This window comes from Podarcis tiliguerta (assembly GCF_965153285.1).
Source record: "Podarcis tiliguerta genome assembly, chromosome: 5".
NCBI classification, from domain to species: domain Eukaryota; kingdom Metazoa; phylum Chordata; class Lepidosauria; order Squamata; family Lacertidae; genus Podarcis; species Podarcis tiliguerta.
This window is the reverse complement of record NC_139538.1, coordinates 10,270,454-10,289,036: the sequence shown is the minus strand read 5'-3', so window position 1 is coordinate 10,289,036 and position 18,583 is coordinate 10,270,454. Positions and strand designations below refer to the sequence as shown.

Sequence of the window (18,583 nt, the reverse complement as noted above, 5' to 3'; positions counted from 1 at the left end):
CAACAAAGGGCACCCAAACAGGAATTGCTTTCATGCTGAAGATTACCAATTTACTTAAGTACATTGAATGTGCAAATCACTTGGGGAATCTTCCATCCCAGCCCAAAATTATCCTGCAAAGATGGTCTATATCTCTATCTTTGCATGTGCATCTCATTCAGATTTTGTTGTTGTTTAGTTGTGTCCGACTCTTCGTGATCCCATGGATCAGAGCACGCCAGGCACTCCTGTCTTCCACTGCCTCCCGCAGTTTGGTCAAATTCATGTTCGTAGCTTCAAGAACACTGTCCAACCACCATGGGACTCTCAAGAATCTCCTCCAGCACCATAATTCAAAAGCATCAATTCTTCGGCAATCAGCCTTCTTTATGGTCCAGCTCTCACTTCCATATTGGCTGGTAATTTAGTAAGTGTATGATGTTGAACATTTTATCCCACTCTTCACAGGAACACAAAGAGGCAAACAACAAATGCAAATGACATTTTTCTTAAATAAAAATGCACTTTCTTAAATAAAAATGCCCTGCCAGTTATCAATGTGTTTCTTTTTTCAGTGGCTTGACTGCAAACTAAATTCAGTGCTTTTTGAGATTCTTTCCGTAGCCTCCACAAGGCAGAATAAACACAGTGCCCTCGGTGGCTGGGATAACAGGCAGCACCAGCAACAGTTGGACAGCGCCAAGCTAAATCTTCCATTTTCCTCCAGAAATCTTGCCTCACTAGTTGAGATGGAAGTTCTGTGGTCTGACTGAGATAGTGGGCAGGTGTGGGTGCTTTTGCAGGAAACAAGCCGATCTGTTCTAATGCTTCCATGGCTGTGGATACAAGACAGTGGGTAGAATTCAAATGGGTTATTTGTGCTTACAAAGGGGGCTTTTGATCCTACAGATAACTCCGTTAATGGGAGAAGCATGGAAGTGTTTTTTCCTAGACCCATCATCCTGCTTCTCAAAAATCGTTGTGATATCTATCAGGTCGCATCCGACACTGCCGTTTCACTTGCACGACAGGCTTCCCACTTGTGCAAGGCAATGTCCCCAACCTCTCTCCTTCGGCCCCCACCAGCAGGGACCCTCTGGGGCAGATTCAAAGAAAAGGAAGTCCCCTTGTGCAAATAGGATGCTGCTCACAGAGCTTTGGATGAAACCCATTATCTCATTATCAGCTCTCTGATTATTATTATTTTGCCTAGATTATGCGTTTATTTAGGAAATTTACAAACCATCTGCCTGAAAAAAAATTATTCAGGTGGTGCCGAAGTCTAATTATACATGTCCTGGCATCCACCAGTCTCAGGAGGCAATGGAAGAATTTGCGTTTTGGGGATGAGGTCAAGCTGTTGGAAGGTTGCAACGCCTGCTGGTACAGCACACAAACCAATATTATTATTATTATTATTTATATGCTTCCCTATACCCAGAGGTCTCAGAGTGGTTCACAGAATAAAATCAAAATATAAAACCACAAAATACATAATCAAAATAAAAACAACCCACTAACTCCCCACACCCCAAAAAATACATTTTAAAAGGACATAGGTTCCTCACATCATTTAAAGTAAGACAATTAACAAACCTGGACAAGAGCCACTAGTTGGAAAGAGACCATGATCTCAGAAATGTTTGCAGCAATATTTAAATGTTATCAGCAATATATACAAAAAAAAAAACCCTACTTAATAAATTTTATTTGTTTATTATGTTTATTATTATTATTAATCACCTATATGTGATCATCTCAAAGTGATGTACAATAAAAAATAGCAAAAAAAGAAATAAACATTAAAAGCAAAACTACCAGTAATATCATCCGAATAGACACTCATGGCAAAGACCCATTTAGGGCACAACCTTAAGGCTAGAATAGATTCACCAGGATGAGCAGTTGGGAACCAGCAGATCTCCAGCTGAGCCTGGAGATTTCTAATTTAGCATCTGCCCTGCCCAATCTTAAAGTGGCTGAAGTTCTGGAAAGGAGGGCATCCCCAAATTTGTGGCTAGACAGGAAGGGGCTGTAGGCTGAAATCACCCTGAACCAAGTCAGCATGGACTGACCTGTCTCAACTGAAGCCACCGAAAAGGATGCTATGAAACAAAACTCTATTTTAAAGGCCCGTTTTCATGCTCCCGTTTAGGCCCCCTCCTCAATGGAGTTTAGATCAGGAATTTCCACCTACCCCCCCCCCAAAAAAATCTTATTCTATTCTGGTTTCTCATCCTTAGGATGGTTCCCATACCCAGCTGGGAAAGCCAATGGGGACTAAAAATGTCTTCAATTGTTTCTGGAAAGTGCAGAATGCGCGCGCCTGTCGCATTTCATGCGCCTCTGAATGACATTAGGCTACTGCACGAAAGAAAGAAAGAAAGAAAGAAAGAAAGAAAGAAAGAAAGAAAGAAACTTCACAAGGACAAGAAAAATTCATTTTATTCTCCCCTCGCGAAGTTACACAGAAACGCACTTCGCCTTTTACTGAGGCGTGATCACTTCGTGAGGCAAATAGAGCGAAGCAACGGCCTTTCCCGCCCTTTCCTCGCGAAGCTCCGCCTCCCCGCCCCTTCCCCGCGACTGGAGCTTAATGCTGACGAGCGGGGTTCCCCTCTGCGCCTGCGCCGAATTCGCCGCTTCAGCGCGGGGAGAAGGGCGTGAGGGAAAGTCTACGGAAAGGTTTCCCTTCCGGGTCGCGTAGATCGTTCTGCGTGAGGGGGAGGAGCAGGCGGGCCGACTGCGCGGGGGATGGAGCGGGACCTGCTCCGCCAGGCGCTCGGCTTTCACGGGCCGGCGCTGCTCCCCTTGCTCCGCACAGAGCAGCACGACAACCCCGACTTCCGAGGCCTCCTGCCGCCTGGCGGGCCTGGCCTGGAGGCGCTGCCGCCAGCCAGGTGAGCGGGCCCTGCCTTGGCTGGGGGGAGGGGGAGGGGAAAGGGGCGGGGCTCCTCGCGGAGGGGGAGGGGCCTCTGGGTGGGCGCGTGTTGCGTCATCTAGTCCAACCCCCTTTCAGTGCAGGAATCCTTTTTGCCCCGCGTGGAATTCGAACCCGCGACCCTGAGATGAAGAGTCTCGCCGACTGAGCTCTCCTAGGGTTTGTTTTTATTTTGCAGCCCGCCCCTGAGGCTCTGTATTATCCCATGAAAGAGTGCCTCTGAACATGTGCAGGTGCTTTTATAATAATAATAATAATAATAAATAATTTATTTATACCCCGCCCATCTGGCTGGGTTTCCCCAGCCACTCTGGGCGGCTTCCAACAAAATACTAAAATACAATAACCTATTAAACATTATATATATATATATATATATATACACATACACACCATATATACATACCCCCTAAATATATCATAGCAGGTTTTGCTGGATAAGGTTTGAAAGCAGGCTGTAGCTGTAGGAAGTTGCCCTATTCTCTGTCAAGCTTATTGATGCATCTAGTTCAAAATGGGTGGCTCTTGACTGGCAGCCACTGAAGGGTTTCAGACAAGATTCTTCTCCAGCCCTACCTGGGAATTTGAACTCTGTGATCAATGCACCTGCTTCATTGCTCAGCTTCTTTCTAGAAATTTGCCACTGGAGTACCCTCCCTCCACAACATAAACATGTCCGTTCCCCCTCCCCCAATGTGTCATTCTGTGTTGTATGATGTAAAGCCCCAATCCTCCTCCAGCACAGCAGTTAGATGTGCCATCCAGCTGTGCCCTCATATCCCAGCTTGATCACTTAAGATCATTGCAGGAATGACACTGGTTTTATTCTGAGTTGGTGACAGTCATTTGACATTAACATGAAACAGAGCCTCTGGAGGTATTGGCCCAATCTTGTGGAATATTGGTGTCAATAGAGATTGAGCCACCTTGAGCATGGTTTTAACTATGGAAAGGTGGCATACAAGTAAAATGTTGATGGTGGTAATGATGAGAAGTTGAGCAGGGACATCTATTTAACCTTTTAAATGACTGCTGAAAAACTTATATTCTTCCAAGCTTATGCAGGCAATTAAGAACACATCTTTCCATAACAGTTAACTGATGGTCTCTGGTTTAAATTTTTATGTGCTTTTATTATATATAGATACTATTGTAAGCTGCTTTGATATTCTTATGATAAAGTGGCATAGGAATATTTTTATAAACAAATAACACACACGAGCATATGTGTGTGTGTACATATACAGCATTGGCAGTCACCAACCAGCTATGTCAGACTCCAGAACGTACTAGGGAAGCAGCGTCTTTAAATTTGATAGGACTTCTAAATAAACATACTGAGGACTGTACAGATCTCAGTTTAATGGCATCAAGAAAGAAACATATGTTTAATGATATGCTAAAGGCTGAAAGGGTAGCTGACTAAGAGCTAATGTGTTTTGAATGCAAAAGTGGCTCAAGGCAGAATTAGACAATCATGTTCCTAACCATATAATTACAAAGCATCAGCTGGAAGAGCAAAGTTGTAAGTCTAGCAGACTTACTAGAATGAGATGGTGTGTTTTCTATCTACAGTGCTGTTATAGTAATCAAGTTGACAAGTTCTCATTTGGAACAGTGTTCCTTTAGGGCAGGGGTAGGGAACCTTTTGAAATTTTGAGGAAATGCAAGCCTGCGACATCTGAAAGAGCAGGGAAAATATATAGGACCACAAAAGAGTGTGGATATGTCCCTATCATCACCTGCTTCGTCTGTGGGAAAAGCACTTGCATCAACCACCTTGCAGTCAGAGAGAGAAACTCTTTGCACCTTTCCTCCATTCACAGCGGGGCAGGGGGGGGTCTGACTTTCCAAACCTGCACGTTTTGAGGGGTGCATGCTGCATGTAGGAAAGGCTGAGTCAGTGCAGACAGGAATTGAGCAGTAAAAGCAGAGAGTTTGGTTTGGTTTATTGCATTTCTATGCTGCTTTTCATCCAAATGAATCCCAAAGCAGCTTACAAGCAGTAAATAATAACAACATGATAGAACATAATAGAACATGACAAATATAGTAAGTGACTGATTTGCGTGGGGGTTGCATGTCTTGGCAGTGCACGCTTACGTGAAATCGTGTATAATAGGAACACCCATTGCAAAAGCCTACAAACACGCCATTCCTTCCCCACCCCCTTTTGTGACATTTTCGGGTCACTTCTGGGTTTGGCGTGATGTGCTTCGCGGTTGCACATATATCAGACGCACCTCAAAGTCACTGCCTGTATAGCATAAATCATACAGAACAATTAATAAATCTTCAGTGAAACAATTACAATCTATAAAACACTGTTACCAAAACAACAACTAAAAAATAAGTTAAACATCACAGTTAAAGCAAAAGTCACATTGTATGCTTAAAAAAATCAATACAGCATTTATAATCTGTAAAACAATATTGACAACATTAACAAAATAGCAGCCATAAAATAAACTAAGCACTGTCAAGTTCATGCACACTCCCTCCACACACCCACGACTCATAATCTTTTACTCTATTCAGCTCATTAAAATACACATAATGCCCGTGGCAGCAACTCCCTTCTGAAGGTTCCTCAGCCTGGAGGTGGGGTGAAACACACCACCCCCTCTGTCCAGTACAGGGTCTCTCTCTCCTCAGTTCTTTCTCTGCAAATTGCTCCCTTATGAAGGCTCCTGGAGAGTGGCTTTTTGAGGGAGCATTTACTCAGGTCTATGTAAAGAAGGGATGCGGGTGGCGCTGTGGTCTAAACCACAGAGCCTAGGGCTTGCCAATCAGAAGGTTGGCGGTTTGAATACCCGTGACGGGGTGAGCTCCGTTCTTCAGTCCCAGCTCCTGCCCACCTAGCAGTTCGAAAGCACGACAAGTGCAAGTAGATAAATAGGTACCGCTCTGGCGGGAAGATAAACGGCGTTTCCATGCGCCGCTCTGGTTCTCCAGAAGCGGCTTAGTCATGCTGACCACATGACCCGGAAGCTGTCTGCAGACAAACGCCAGCTCCCTCGACCTATAGAGCGAGATGAGCGCCGCAACCTAACAGTCAGAGCGTCTGGACCTAACAGTCAGAGGTACCTTTACCTTTATTGATGTAAAGAGACCCTTCTGTGGGCAGCATGGGAGGTGTCACCCCAGATTGGTGGGCCCTGATTTAGGAGGTGCTAATCTCTTTTCTTTGCTGTTTCAGGAAAGAGAGAGGACTTGAAAATATTGAGATACAGCATTTCATTGCAAAAAAAGCTGATCTCCTTTTTTCTCATGCTTGGAAAACAAATGTGCCAACAGCAACAGAAGCAAATGAAGAGAATGAAGGTAAGATTTCTACTAAGACAAGGCAAAAGTTGTAAGTCATATTGTGATTAGTGGTACGTGCTGATAAGTTCATCTCCTTAATGTTTTTTTCTTTCTTCTCTCACCCCATGGTCTAGAAAAATTGAGGAAAACCTTCATAAGAAATATTTTGCTCTTTTAAGTATTAGAAGTGAAATATTTATTAAAGCAGTTTTTGAAAACAGTACTGTTATAATCCATTCACATTACTTCTTGATTTTGAGTTCAAGCATTGTTAGTATTCCAGTCAACAGTAATATGTTAAGCAACATTTTTCAGATGTAGTTGGAATAGTATTAGCAAATGTGGTAGAATACAGAAGAGCTTCATAGAGCCAAAGCCTTTGCACAACACATCATTTGATGTCTGTTGTTTCTCACTTGCCTAGGATTCCTATATCAAGTAAAACAAATCAATAAATGTTTAAATATATGAATATATCATCAAGAAACATACTAACAGGTGGACTTGGTTTCCAGTGTGGGTAGATTTTCCATTTTCTGAAGTTTGTGAAGCTTGAAAGTGGATATTCTGAATTAAAAACTACAGATGTTTTCAGACACCAATTTTCAGTGGGGAAATAGTTGTATTAGTATTTTCTCTGTTATTCTGTGCTCTGTCCCGCTATGTAATAAATGTGATTTTAATATATGCACCAGAACTGGGATCTCTTGTCTTTGGGGTCAAGTCCCAGCTCCGGTACAAGTAGACAAGCTCTTTAAATACTAATTTGGGCCAGGGGAGGAGTGTTCTAAGTGGCTTGTGTGTCAAAATTGTGAATAGCTGTAAGAAGCTATGGCTACAATCCTAACCCCAATTGCCTGGGAGTGAGCCCCTCTGAATTCACTCGAACTTCCTTCTAAGTAGGCATTTTTAGGATTGTTCTGTAAGAGTGAAATCTTAAACCCACTTACCTGTGAGTTTTAGCCCCATTGAAGTAGGCATATGAAAGGTTACACTGTAAGGTGGCAGTTTTTTATTTAAAATGTTTTTATGTGATACAGTGGATAATAATCATATTTTTAAAACTGTTTATATAATATTTTATTTCAACATGACTCTTTTTATCCCAATTGAAGATTATTATGCTACTATGCCACCTTTGGAGCAGTTCATGGATGTTCCCAGTGCAGAGAGGAGAGAGCTGTTTTTCCGTGATATTGAGCGTGGGGACATAGTGATTGGAAGGATTAGTTCCATTCGTGAATTTGGTTTTTTCATGGTGCTGTTCTGCCTTCGAAGTGGCGTCACTCGAGAGATAGCAGATCTAGAGATCACTGTAAGTCCGATGATAACTATTGACATGTGAATTCTTGCGCTGGAGACAATTTCTGATGGATCATTTTGTTTTGTGTTAGCTTTTTGTACAACAAATTGGGAGCTGCTTGCTCAGGAAAAGTAAATGTGTGCTGTGGGACAGTCAATTGTTTAAAGCTTTTACTGTAGTGTGGCCTTGAAAAGTGGTGAGCTAGAAGATGTTTCGCTACCTCAGCAAAACATTTCTCATTCTTTTTCTGTTTAAAGGTTATTTTGAGGACATAAAAGCCTTCAAGTGAACTCTGTTGCAGTTTTGATAGCATTTGTGCGGCTCTTTAAAACGGGAGACATCTCAAAATGACATTCTTGCAAGCATTTATGCATTTTGCTTTGCAAAAGCTGATTAGAATTTGTTTTCAAATGAATTCTGCTTCCTTTTTCTGTGCTCAAGGGTGTTATGCAAAAGTGTAAGTTGCATGTATCTTACTGGGAAATGTGCAAGAAGCATTTATGCTTGGAGAAGCGCCTCTTTGTCTGGAGCAGAGGCCAAAGATTTTCATGAGACCCTGTAAACATAAAAAGAAGGATCTGCAGATGATTTCATGTTCACTGCCTTACTATAAGGCTCTCTGTCAGATCACATTCTTATCTTACTGGGAGCTTCTCAGCTTTACAGCAATTCCTAACCTATGTGGGACACTGGGAGAATTACGGGGCTGGACCAGCAACAGCCGCGCTGGTGACCACTGCAAAAATAGGAAGAAAACACAAATCCACCTCTCTTACCATGTTTTCCCTTGCGCATATTGTTCCCTCCCCTTGTGATTTGGAGCGAAAATGTCAGCAGGACTGAATCTTCCGTGTTGCCATTACAGCAAGTTCAGACCAACATGGTTTCTCCTAAGTGAACCCCTCCCTGCAGTGAATATAGCTGGCCTAAGAATTCATTTATACAAGTTATATGTGTGCCCCTTGCCCCAGCAAGAACATTTACTGGCCTGGTAAAGGATGCTAAAGTTTTTGGTCATTTGGTTTCTATTTCAGGCTCTTTGTCCATTGAGGGATGTGCCTTCCCAGAGCAGCCACGGTGACCCTTTATCATACTATCAAACAGGTGACCTTATCCAAGGCAAGTTAATTTGACTTAGCCTCCGACTGCCTCACAACTAGGTTCCCCCTTCATATTTATTTTCAGGATATGTTGACAGGATATTCTGCTGCTTAAATCAAGCCTTTTTGTGTTTTAATAGCTGCAATCAAGGATATTGATCGCTACCATGAAAAGCTCACAGTATCACTGCACAGCTCTGCTCTATCACCCAGTCTAGCAAGTACCAAATTAGGAGTAATCAGCTCAGAAGATCTGCCTCTGCACTACAGGTACAAAACAGTAATATACTGCATCTTCTTTCTTTAGTGGTTCAATAAACTCTTTGGCACATACTGGGCTTTCCTTAATAGAATAAAATATTTAGCCACATTTGAACATAATGCTCAACCATAGTTTCACACTACATAAGTCATCCTAGTCTTCTGGGCTTGCACACTTCGTCCCTTTCCCTCTGCTCCTCCTGTGAGTCTAGAGGGAGGATTTCTGAAGCTTTCATTTCCTTTTAGTTAATGACACTTTGCCCTTTTGTCTAAACTAGGAACTATAGCCGTCACTATCATTAATTTAAATAAGCCAGCTTCATAACCAGTGGCTTGAAGCTGGCCTGTGTAACTGACCATTATTACCAGTCAGACAACAGGAACCCATGGTTATCTAAAAGCAAAAGTTTCTAAGGTTTTCCTTGACCTTGCAATAGGAGTTGGGGATGGCGTACACACAAGTTCAGAAGCAGCTGGCAAAATATTTAATGTGGCGCATTCCAAGTCTCATGCTTCATGCAGTGACTTCTTAGATACATGCAGTTGTTTCTAGCCCATTAATGAGTTTTACATTCACTTCATTGTGAAGAGGAGAAACATTTTACATTCAGTATCTAAATGCTAGATTGAGGCAGGCTGTCCTATCCAGTCAGTGGAGACAGAGAAGTTGTGTTTATTCCTCTCAGAAAACAAATGGAGGCACAGAGCCGGAAGTGCTACGAACATCTTATGACTAGCGACTCCTCACAAAGTAACTATTTTGTGATTGTGCCAGTAGCCCTTAAGGAAGTGACAGAATGTTCATAATCGCTACCTCTCTTTTTCTTTCCCCAGGAAAAGTGTTGAAATAGCCAGCAGTTTGGAAACATATGATAAAGTTTTACATCATTCCTTGGGCTTTGCCAATCCAGCTGTAGTTGAGTTTCTGGTAGGAAAACTAGGATTGAATGAATCCAGCCCACCATCCTTAATGAGAGGACTACAAAGGTATATAAGGCACCTCTTCACAGAAAGTACTGCAGTTCTTTTAAACCTTGGGCAGCTTCCAGGTTTACTTTATTTTGAGATTGCTCACTAAAGTGAAACTTCCATTACTTTTTTAAAAAAACAAAAAAAGAGTGCAGGAAAAGCTCTTTTTCCATTTGCAATTAAATCATTATTAAACTTCCTCAACAAACAAAGCAAATAGTTTATATTGGGCAACAGGTTAACGTTCTGATCCACAACCAGATTTAAACTAATTCAGCCACCTAGTGTGGGTTAGTGACTAAAGGACTTGGGAGACCAGGGTTTAAATTCCCCCTCGGCCATAAAGCCTAACCTACCTCACAGGGTTATTGTGGGAATTAAATGAAGAGGTGGAAAACCACGTACATCACCTCCCTCCACCATACAACCTCATCATCGTCACTATACCCTGCCCATCTGGCTAGTTTCCCCAGCCACTCTGGGCAGCTTACAGCATAAAATTGAAATAAAATTTTTATTTTCCAAAATAACAAAACTGTAATAAGAATTGGGTACAAGTCTAGTTACGTAATACTATATCCACTTAAAATTACGTTAATTGTGTAGTATAATCTCAAACATACTCTTAATACATTAATGGTTAATATAGCCTCTCCGTGGACAAATCTGGGTAGTCGGTGGGATGCCCTTACATACAAAAGGAAAGGAGACAAAAGTTTCAATAAATGTATCTCTTGGCAGTACCTTTTGCTACCTTTCTGTGCCTGAGTAGTTGCTCTGAGATAGCCATCTCCCATATGTTGCTGAACCTTAGATTTCCAAAAGCGTGCTATCACCAAGTGTGCGGCTGTCAATAAAAAGAACCCTAAATCTTTGTGTCAGATAGTGAGGTCAGAATCCATTTTTAGTGAAAGCCGAGCTAAAGCCAGATTTGGAAATAATCTTAGAAATAATATCAGAAACTGTGGTCCAGAATATGTGAGCAATTTTGCATTCCCACAAAACATGGAAATGGGATCCAGAATTACCACAGCCCCTCCAGCAGAGAGAGGATAAGGATTTATTGATTTTTGCTAAGTGAATCAAAGTCAAATGCCACCTAAGGACGACCTTCAGAGAAACTTACTGAAGGCAAGATAAAGACATTTTTAGTGGCAAGGTCCTCCTTTGCCTATTTTGGCCTCACATACTAAACGTTAACATTTTTGCATTTCCCATATAATATTCCACAAGCATAACTAAATCAGTGAAGCAGTGAGACTTGGTACATATCAATTAAAATCAGTCCTTTTGCTTTTCATTCTAAATGTTTTGCGGACAAACAAGACTGCAGCAGCTGGAGCCAGTTACGGTGCCGGTTTTTTAGATTTTCCTTTAGCCCTCCTTTAGTGACCAGTTTACTTTTGAGCAGTAGGTCCCATATCCTGTAAATACCTCTGTTTCGCCTACCACACTTTATATTTCTGATACTTACCTTTCTGCCTAAAGGCAGGGTGATGTAAAGAAGGAATTAATGGGGACATCTCAGGAGCCAAAACTTAGCTTTGAGTCTTCCATGTAAAGATTACTGATTTTAAGAAGGGTGTTGTCGATTCAGGTTGCAAGAAAGGAAGAACTGTCTGACAGAGCTTGTGGGACAGATTCCCACAAGAGGTGGTGGACTCTCCTTCCTTGGAGGTTTTGTAGCAAAAGTTGGATGGCCCCTGTCATGTATGATCTAGTTGGGATTCCTGCATTGCAGGGGGTTGGACTAGATAACTCTCGGGGTCCCTGCCAACTCTATATTTCTATGATGCCAATTAAAAATGAGTGGGGCTGTAAAGGCCTGGGAGGTACCTTCCAGCTCTTACGCGTCTGTGATTTAAATGTTCCTCAATTTATTTTTCTCCCCTAGTAAAAATTTCAACGAAGAAGATTTTGCCATTGCTTTGAGGAAAAAACAATCAGCCTCCTGGGCCTTAAAATGGTATGCACTTCTTCATATTGATAGGCAGATGTTTTATGTAAGATTGGAAAGAACTATCATTTTCCTCCCAGGATCGTGATATTTGCTTGAAGTGGACATTAGCTTTTTGTCAAGTTCCTCTGGTTGATGATTGGGAACCATGCTGAGGTGCTTGTAAAGTGAGAATGTAGATATTTAAGGAAGCACTTAAAAAAAAATTAAGTGTGATGATACTTAACTAGTTTTCCCATTTAGCCATATTTCTGGATCATGCACTTCTGGCTCACAAGACTGGAGTGAGCTTTCCTATCATTGCATGTGCTGATTGTCTACATGTGGATAAAAGTGCTAAATGTTACTTTGTTCCCCATGGAGGATCGATGAGAGATAAGGTTAGTCCCCGAAGAATTCTGTCCTTATCTTCATGTAACTTGAGGAAACTCCACTGCATTTTAAAACTGATTTTTATGGAATTTGGAGAAAATCTGCAATGATAATGAGAAAAAGTGCATTAGGCAGATTTAGGAGCTAAAGAAAATTAGGAATGTCACTAGCCTTCACAGCTTATCAGGTTTGAACTACTGCAGCAAATTACCCAATTATTGATTTGCATATAGAAACCATAATATTCATAATGCCATTTTTTTTTTTTTAGTGTCAAGATTGGTGTGGATTATTTCAAAGAAGGCCGCCATGTGGATGCTATGAATGAATACAACAAGGCGCTGGAAATAGATGTGCAAAATGTTGAAGCCTTAGTAGCCCGTGGAGCTCTGTAAGTGTCTGTCTGATTTGTAGCTGGAATGCAGAATTTTAAATAATTTTATGAGCAAATTTAAAACATTTGTACTTAACAAGGTTTTTCCCCCCCTTCTAGGTATGCAACAAAAGGAAGCTTAAATAAAGCAATTGATGATTTTCAGGTTGCTCTAGAAAACTGTCCAACACACAGAAATGCCAGGAAATACCTTTGCCAAACACTTGTTGAACGGGGAGGACAGTAAGTGTTGCCTTGTAACTGGGCCAAACATATAAGCGTCTTTCATTTCCCCCCACAGTACTGTGTACTTACAGGATCCTTAGCCAAAGCTGTCATGCTCAGGGAAGTCAGTGCTTTATCCGACTCTCACACACATTCATTACCATCTCAAAGACAAAGGAGAGGTGGGAAAAGTTATCTGTGTCAACAAAATTTGCTATTTTAGAGGGCTGGGATTGAGGCACAGGCTCCTTTTGCTAATGTCACTATGTGGTTTGCCAGGAAAACCCAGTTCCAATCATACCCATCCCACCATACCTTGGCATCTACTTTTTTCATTGCTGTCCTTCCTACTATATAGTTGTGGGCATCTGCTGCATCTTGCATCCTAACCTTTGTTTTAAATGTAACTTCTTTTTATCATGCAAAATGCTGGATTCAGTTAGCAGAACTGTCATTTCACTGCCATCTCTTCCTAAGGATTTCTGAACTAAACCACACCTAGGAGACTCTTGATTATTTAGTGCAGTAACATGTCACACAATCACCTCTGCTATGAAATTTGTTATGCCTCGCTGTGCTCAGGTTCAACCCAATGGCATTTGCATGGCGGGAGGTACATGGGAACGTGTTCCCACATTGTTATAATGCTGATGGATTGATTGCAAAGCGTTTCTTAAGCATAAAGTGATCTCACTCTAAAAATGTAGCTGAGGTTAATTGTGGTAGTTAGAATACTTTACATGTTGTATAAAATCATCTGCCAGGTTAGAAGAGGAAGATAAGCTGTTGAATGCCGAGAGTTACTACAAGAAGGCTTTAAACATAGATGAGACCTTTCAAGAAGCTGAGGATGCCTTGTTGAAACTTCGTAAGCAGATGCAGGTGATTCTTTACTTTCTCTTAGTTGACTGAGGTAAATGCATCAAGAGGCATGCATTATTTTTTGTTCTTGCAAGCTTCCGTGGGTCATTTACTGGGAGCATGGTCGCAGCTATTAAACTGGATGTGTGTGGAGTTTCTGAACTGCTGCTAAGTCAGGAATGGGGGATGATTTGAGTGAAGAGGTAAAATATGGCACTGAAGCTAGATTCAAAATGCCTCAGTCAGATTAGTTCTGCCAACAGGACCTACCTGTATTGAGTAGTTAAGTGAACTTTCAGAGCAGTTATTCGGAAATGAGTGTTGTTGGAATTAAGCACGTTTCTGAAGCACGTGTATGCTTGGGATCAGATTGCTATGTTGGCACAGGAGGCTTACAAGAACTTGATTCCAGCGGAACCAAAATAAATCCTGCAAAAGAAAAGGTTGCCTTTTCTTTTGGCACTGGTGCCAATAACTTGGGATATTGATCCAGCAACTAGATTCAGCTTTCCTGCTCTGCCATGAGCTTGCTGATTACCTACAGCTGAATATAATTTTCAAAGATGCTTAACCTACAGGATTAGTTAGCATGCCCTCAAAGTTTGGTAATAAAAGTTTTCCAGATGAGATTTATTTATAGCGTGCATGTTTGAAACACATTGAGGGTCACTTTGTACGTGCCAGTATTGGGCTTTTCCCCGCTACACGCTGCCTCTCCTCCGTCATGCAGAGAAGAATACATGCAAAGCGGGATGCCATGTCTATTTTTACCGAGACATTTCCACATAACATGCCAGCAAAAAGCAGCCTGTAAATGGAAGCTTGGTAAAAATAGACTCTGTGTCCCCCTTCGTATATGCACCTCTCTCCCCTTGGTGGGGAGCATCCGACAGTGAGGGGGGAAATCTAAACAAGCACATGCAAAGTTGACTTCAGTTACTGCTGAGACTTAACAGTTGCCCTCCTGTAATACTGATGATATGTTTTTCTTCAATGCATTTTCCTCTGAACTGGAACTGTTGCTGCTGTGTCTGACCTCTGGTGCTGCTCATCAACAACCCATTGGAATATGATTACGTGTGTAAACCATGCATCAAACTGGGCTGTGATACGGTTGCCATATGGTTTGTATTCATACATGGCCTCTTCCAATTATGTTTTAATTTGGATCACGTTTTACGCAAAAATCCAAATAATGATTATTTCCTTGATGCCTCTGTATTTGGTTAATTCTGTATGGCCGACCACGTTGCTATTTTTCCATTTATGCCTTCTGAATTACGAATGTCATTGTATTGGGCAATGGATGCTAATTCCCATCTTGGTCCTTTTATTATTATTCTCTTTTAATGTATGGGTTTTAAACTGCAAATATGGCCCTTAATGCCATACCTGCTCATCTCAATGCTTAACATCCCATTTGAACACAATTATTTTGCCTTGAATACCTTTCTTTTTGGATCTGATACCTTGGGGTTGGTGTAAACTGTGTGAATATTGGGTGGAATTTGGGGGGGGGGGAACCTTGGGTCAACACTGGCTTGTTAATGGAATATTTTCAATGTTGGGATTCAAAAAAGAAATCTCTGGAAATGAGAGAGAAACAAGCTGCAAAAGAAGAGAGACAAAAAGAGAAGAAAATAGAAACAAGTGCAGAAAAACTGCGTAAGCTTTTAAAAGAAGAAAAAAGGTAACCTCCATTATATTCAACCTTCTATAGAGCCTTGTTGGTACTGTAAGTATAGTGAGGCATTCCTGGTTATTGGTGAGCTGATTTTGTGACGTGTGTGTGTGTGTCTTCCTTCTAGTGAAAAAAGCTAATGAGAACCTTCACAAGAGTTATTTCTTTTTTTAAAGTCTTAGGGAATAAATGAGGAAGATTAAAGCACCAAGTTCCTTTGTAATGACAGCTGAACTCTGAGGCATGGTTTTGAATGCCCTAAGCATTATTTAATTCACATTTCATAAGAGAACAGAATGGGTTGCTCTTAACCAGGTATTTAGCCATCTAGTCAGACTGCATTGTAGGGTTACAGCAATCAGTACACTATGAACAAGCCTGGACTTACAGTGGCTTGTATGGAATGAAACAAACCATGAAATCTGGGGTCATTTGTTTCCTTCTAGTGGTATTGGGGAGCAGCTAAGTGAGTGCAAGTCATTCACGCATGGTAACCCATTATGGCTTACTGTGACATGAACATGGACATTAAGGAATCTTAACGACAGAGGGTGGGGAAAATGTGACCTCTTGTTATATACAAAATATCTGGTTATAAGCAAGTCTTGTACTCTTTTGCATTGATGATACAGGATAATATATATAAGACAATGGAAAGAAAATTCCTTTGGCCTTACTCCTCTTTTTGTACCATTCACCATATGCAACCTTTTGTTTCCTGGAGCATACAATCCTTGGGAACCTGACAGAAATTAAACAGAAGTAACCTGTGCAGTCATTACACTCATGTGAAGAAGCAAAACATACCTTTCCCCATTTCAAATCTTTAGGCACCAGTATTGAATCACTCAATTTAGTCTTTCATAGGTAAAGCTGAATAACTGCCAAAATTGTTTATACAGTACCATAACTGTATATAGTACTTTAGAATAAACATAGCTCAATACTCTTGTAAGGTTACAGTCTATATTGCGACCCAGGTGAAGAAAGCAGAAAAGAGAAGGGGAAGTGACAAAAATAGTATGAGATGAATGTGAGGAAATAGAGTTTCACATATCAGAGCTTAAAGATTAAGGGGTTGAGGCAAAACTTTATTGGAAAAATATTAGTTTTGAGGAAGGGGGAACATAAGGCAAGGCAAGAAAGGAAGTGTATATGGTATCTAATGAGTGTTGGTAAGCAAAATCAGACACACTCTATCAACTGAACTTAATCCACTGTTTATTTTTATTTTTTAAGGGAGGGTAAAGCAATTCCTACAGCAGCTGCATGGTCTTCAAATACTGTTTTACATTTTAGTGCAGGCATCCCCAACCTTCGGCCCTCCAGATGTTTTGGACTACAATTCCCATCATCCCTGACCACTGGTCCTGTTAGCTAGGGATCATGAGAGTTGTAGGCCAAAACATCTGGAGGGCCGCAGGTTGGTGATGCCTGTTTTAGTGTTGCTACTTGGTGGGTAATTTTGGTCACCTTGATGAGATGAGTAATAGTCAAGCTTCTGAACCTGACTACCAGGAAATTTTTAAACCATAAAATGTATATAGTTCAACAGCTAAGTAGGAAATATTTGCCAAAAAATACTGCATTTTTAATGCTAACGGCATTACCTCATGGTTAATTAAAACTTTTAGGTTGAAGAAGAAAAAGAAAAGGTCAACTTCCTCCTCCTCCTGCAGTTCTTCATCAGATGAATCTGCCTCCTCCTCTTCCTCTTCCGATAACAAAAAGCGTAAGAAAAGGAATCGGAACAGGTCCGAGTCCTCACGCAGCTCTAAAAAGCACACATCTAGGAGTTTCTTACATCAGAGTAGGAAAGATGACTGCTACTCTCCTCCAGCCAATACCTCTGCTTCTTTCCTTAATCAAAAGCATGAAATGGAGAAACTGCTGGAGAGACAGGACAGGTTAATCTATCAAAAGACTGAGGTAAGAGAGAGAGACCACTCTCTATCAAGGACTTCTGCTGCTGAAGATATTTATGGAGGTAGGTCTGAAGATTCCAGAGAGTCCTACAGCAGTTCCAAGACTCAGGCAAATAGTAACACAACTGAAAAACAGGGTAAGTTAGATAGAGTTTCTTCTGATAGGAGGCATAGTACAGGTTCGTATCGTAGAAAGTCTGATGACAGGAACAAGATGAGATATTCAGGAAAATTAGAAAAAGAATCAAAGAAGGAGCATTATCAGAAGCACAGCCCAAGCCAGACAAAGTACTCCACATCTCCAACAGGGTCCGATTACTCAACAAAATCAGTTGAACACTACAACCGATATACTAGCCCATGGATAAATGAGCCTAGTAGGTACAGTGCTGACAACAGACCTGAATTGGCGTGGATTAAAGGTGAGAGAGAACCCAAGAGCAGGGAAAGGGAAACCACAAAAGCCAAGGAGCGAGATGAAGAAGCAACACTCAATGGTAAAGGACAGTCTGGAACTGGTGCTAAGAAACAACTGCCTCAGAATTTGGTCAACATATTTAATCAGATTGCTGAATTTGAGCGAGAAAAGGGAAGTAAACAGAAAAACCAGTGATTTTTTTAAAAAAAGGTGCAAGTATAGTTCAGCTTCTAATCACTTGATGAGTCTGTACTCTTAATGGGGAAAAATGGGGGGGGGTGTATTTCTGTTCCCTCTACTTGATATTGATTTAGGGAATGGCGAATATGCAAGAGTTACATCATATCTTTTTAAAAAAAAAATATTCTTTTGCTGTTTTGGATATTCATATGTGATAGCGTGATTGGCTGAGAAACTTTACTACTATTAAGACTGCCACCTGTGCTTAATTGGCATCTAAATTGCACTTTACAGAAGGAATATTTCCAAGGCATCAATGACTGTTAACTTTGTATTGTTAATAAAAACAAAAATGTGCCATGAGTGTGTAAATAGCCTGTCTTGCCATTAAATTTTTTATAAAACTTCCTTGGTTTTCTTTAATGTCTGTGGATCATCCAGTGGCTTTTTCACTTGAATCATTTTTGGGGGTGGGCCAAGAGGGGGCCTCTTAAGCAAGAAGACTTAGGAAAACTTCCCCAACGCTCTCAGAATCTTTAAGTGAAAGATGCTACTTAAGCTGAGTCATGAATAGAGGAAGTTTATTGAGACGGGTAGGGCAGGGGAGCACAGTTTGATATTGTTTTCTAAAGATTACCATTAGTTAAAGCTACAGAATCTTTAAAAAAACCTGAAGACATGTGAAACATTAAAGCCAGTCTTCTTAGGCTACTGAAATTATTAAATAACTTC

General features: G+C 41.0%; 1 protein-coding gene and 1 long non-coding RNA gene across 4 annotated transcripts; one reads left to right on the top strand and one right to left on the bottom strand.

Annotated features, from left to right (window-relative positions):
• Positions 1–415: 415 nt before the first annotated feature.
• LOC310678527 lies at positions 416–2,422 on the bottom strand. Its single transcript, XR_014511816.1, has 2 exons — positions 1,851–2,422; positions 416–815 (listed from the first exon to the last, which is right to left on the bottom strand). It is a non-coding gene; the product is annotated as an uncharacterized lncRNA (long non-coding RNA).
• A 192-nt stretch (positions 2,423–2,614) lies between these two features.
• On the top strand, positions 2,615–18,259 carry TTC14 (tetratricopeptide repeat domain 14). 3 transcript variants are annotated; one of them, XM_083442096.1, is made up of 12 exons: positions 2,625–2,879; positions 6,120–6,244; positions 7,342–7,541; positions 8,564–8,648; positions 8,770–8,899; positions 9,725–9,877; positions 11,754–11,825; positions 12,460–12,579; positions 12,682–12,804; positions 13,551–13,668; positions 15,228–15,337; positions 16,963–18,259. In XM_083442096.1, the coding sequence occupies exons 1-12, from the start codon at positions 2,734–2,736 to the stop codon at positions 17,864–17,866; spliced, it is 2,286 nt and encodes a 761-aa protein (XP_083298222.1). In that variant the 5' UTR covers positions 2,625–2,733; the 3' UTR covers positions 17,867–18,259. The 3 variants fall into 3 exon arrangements, 2 of the variants coding, with proteins under 2 accessions (XP_083298223.1, XP_083298222.1); XR_014511728.1 differs by lacking the exon at positions 16,963–18,259 and having other exon boundaries at positions 2,615–2,879; positions 13,551–14,771; positions 15,228–15,288; XM_083442097.1 differs by having other exon boundaries at positions 2,615–2,879; positions 13,551–18,259.
• The last annotated feature ends 324 nt before the right edge of the window (positions 18,260–18,583 follow it).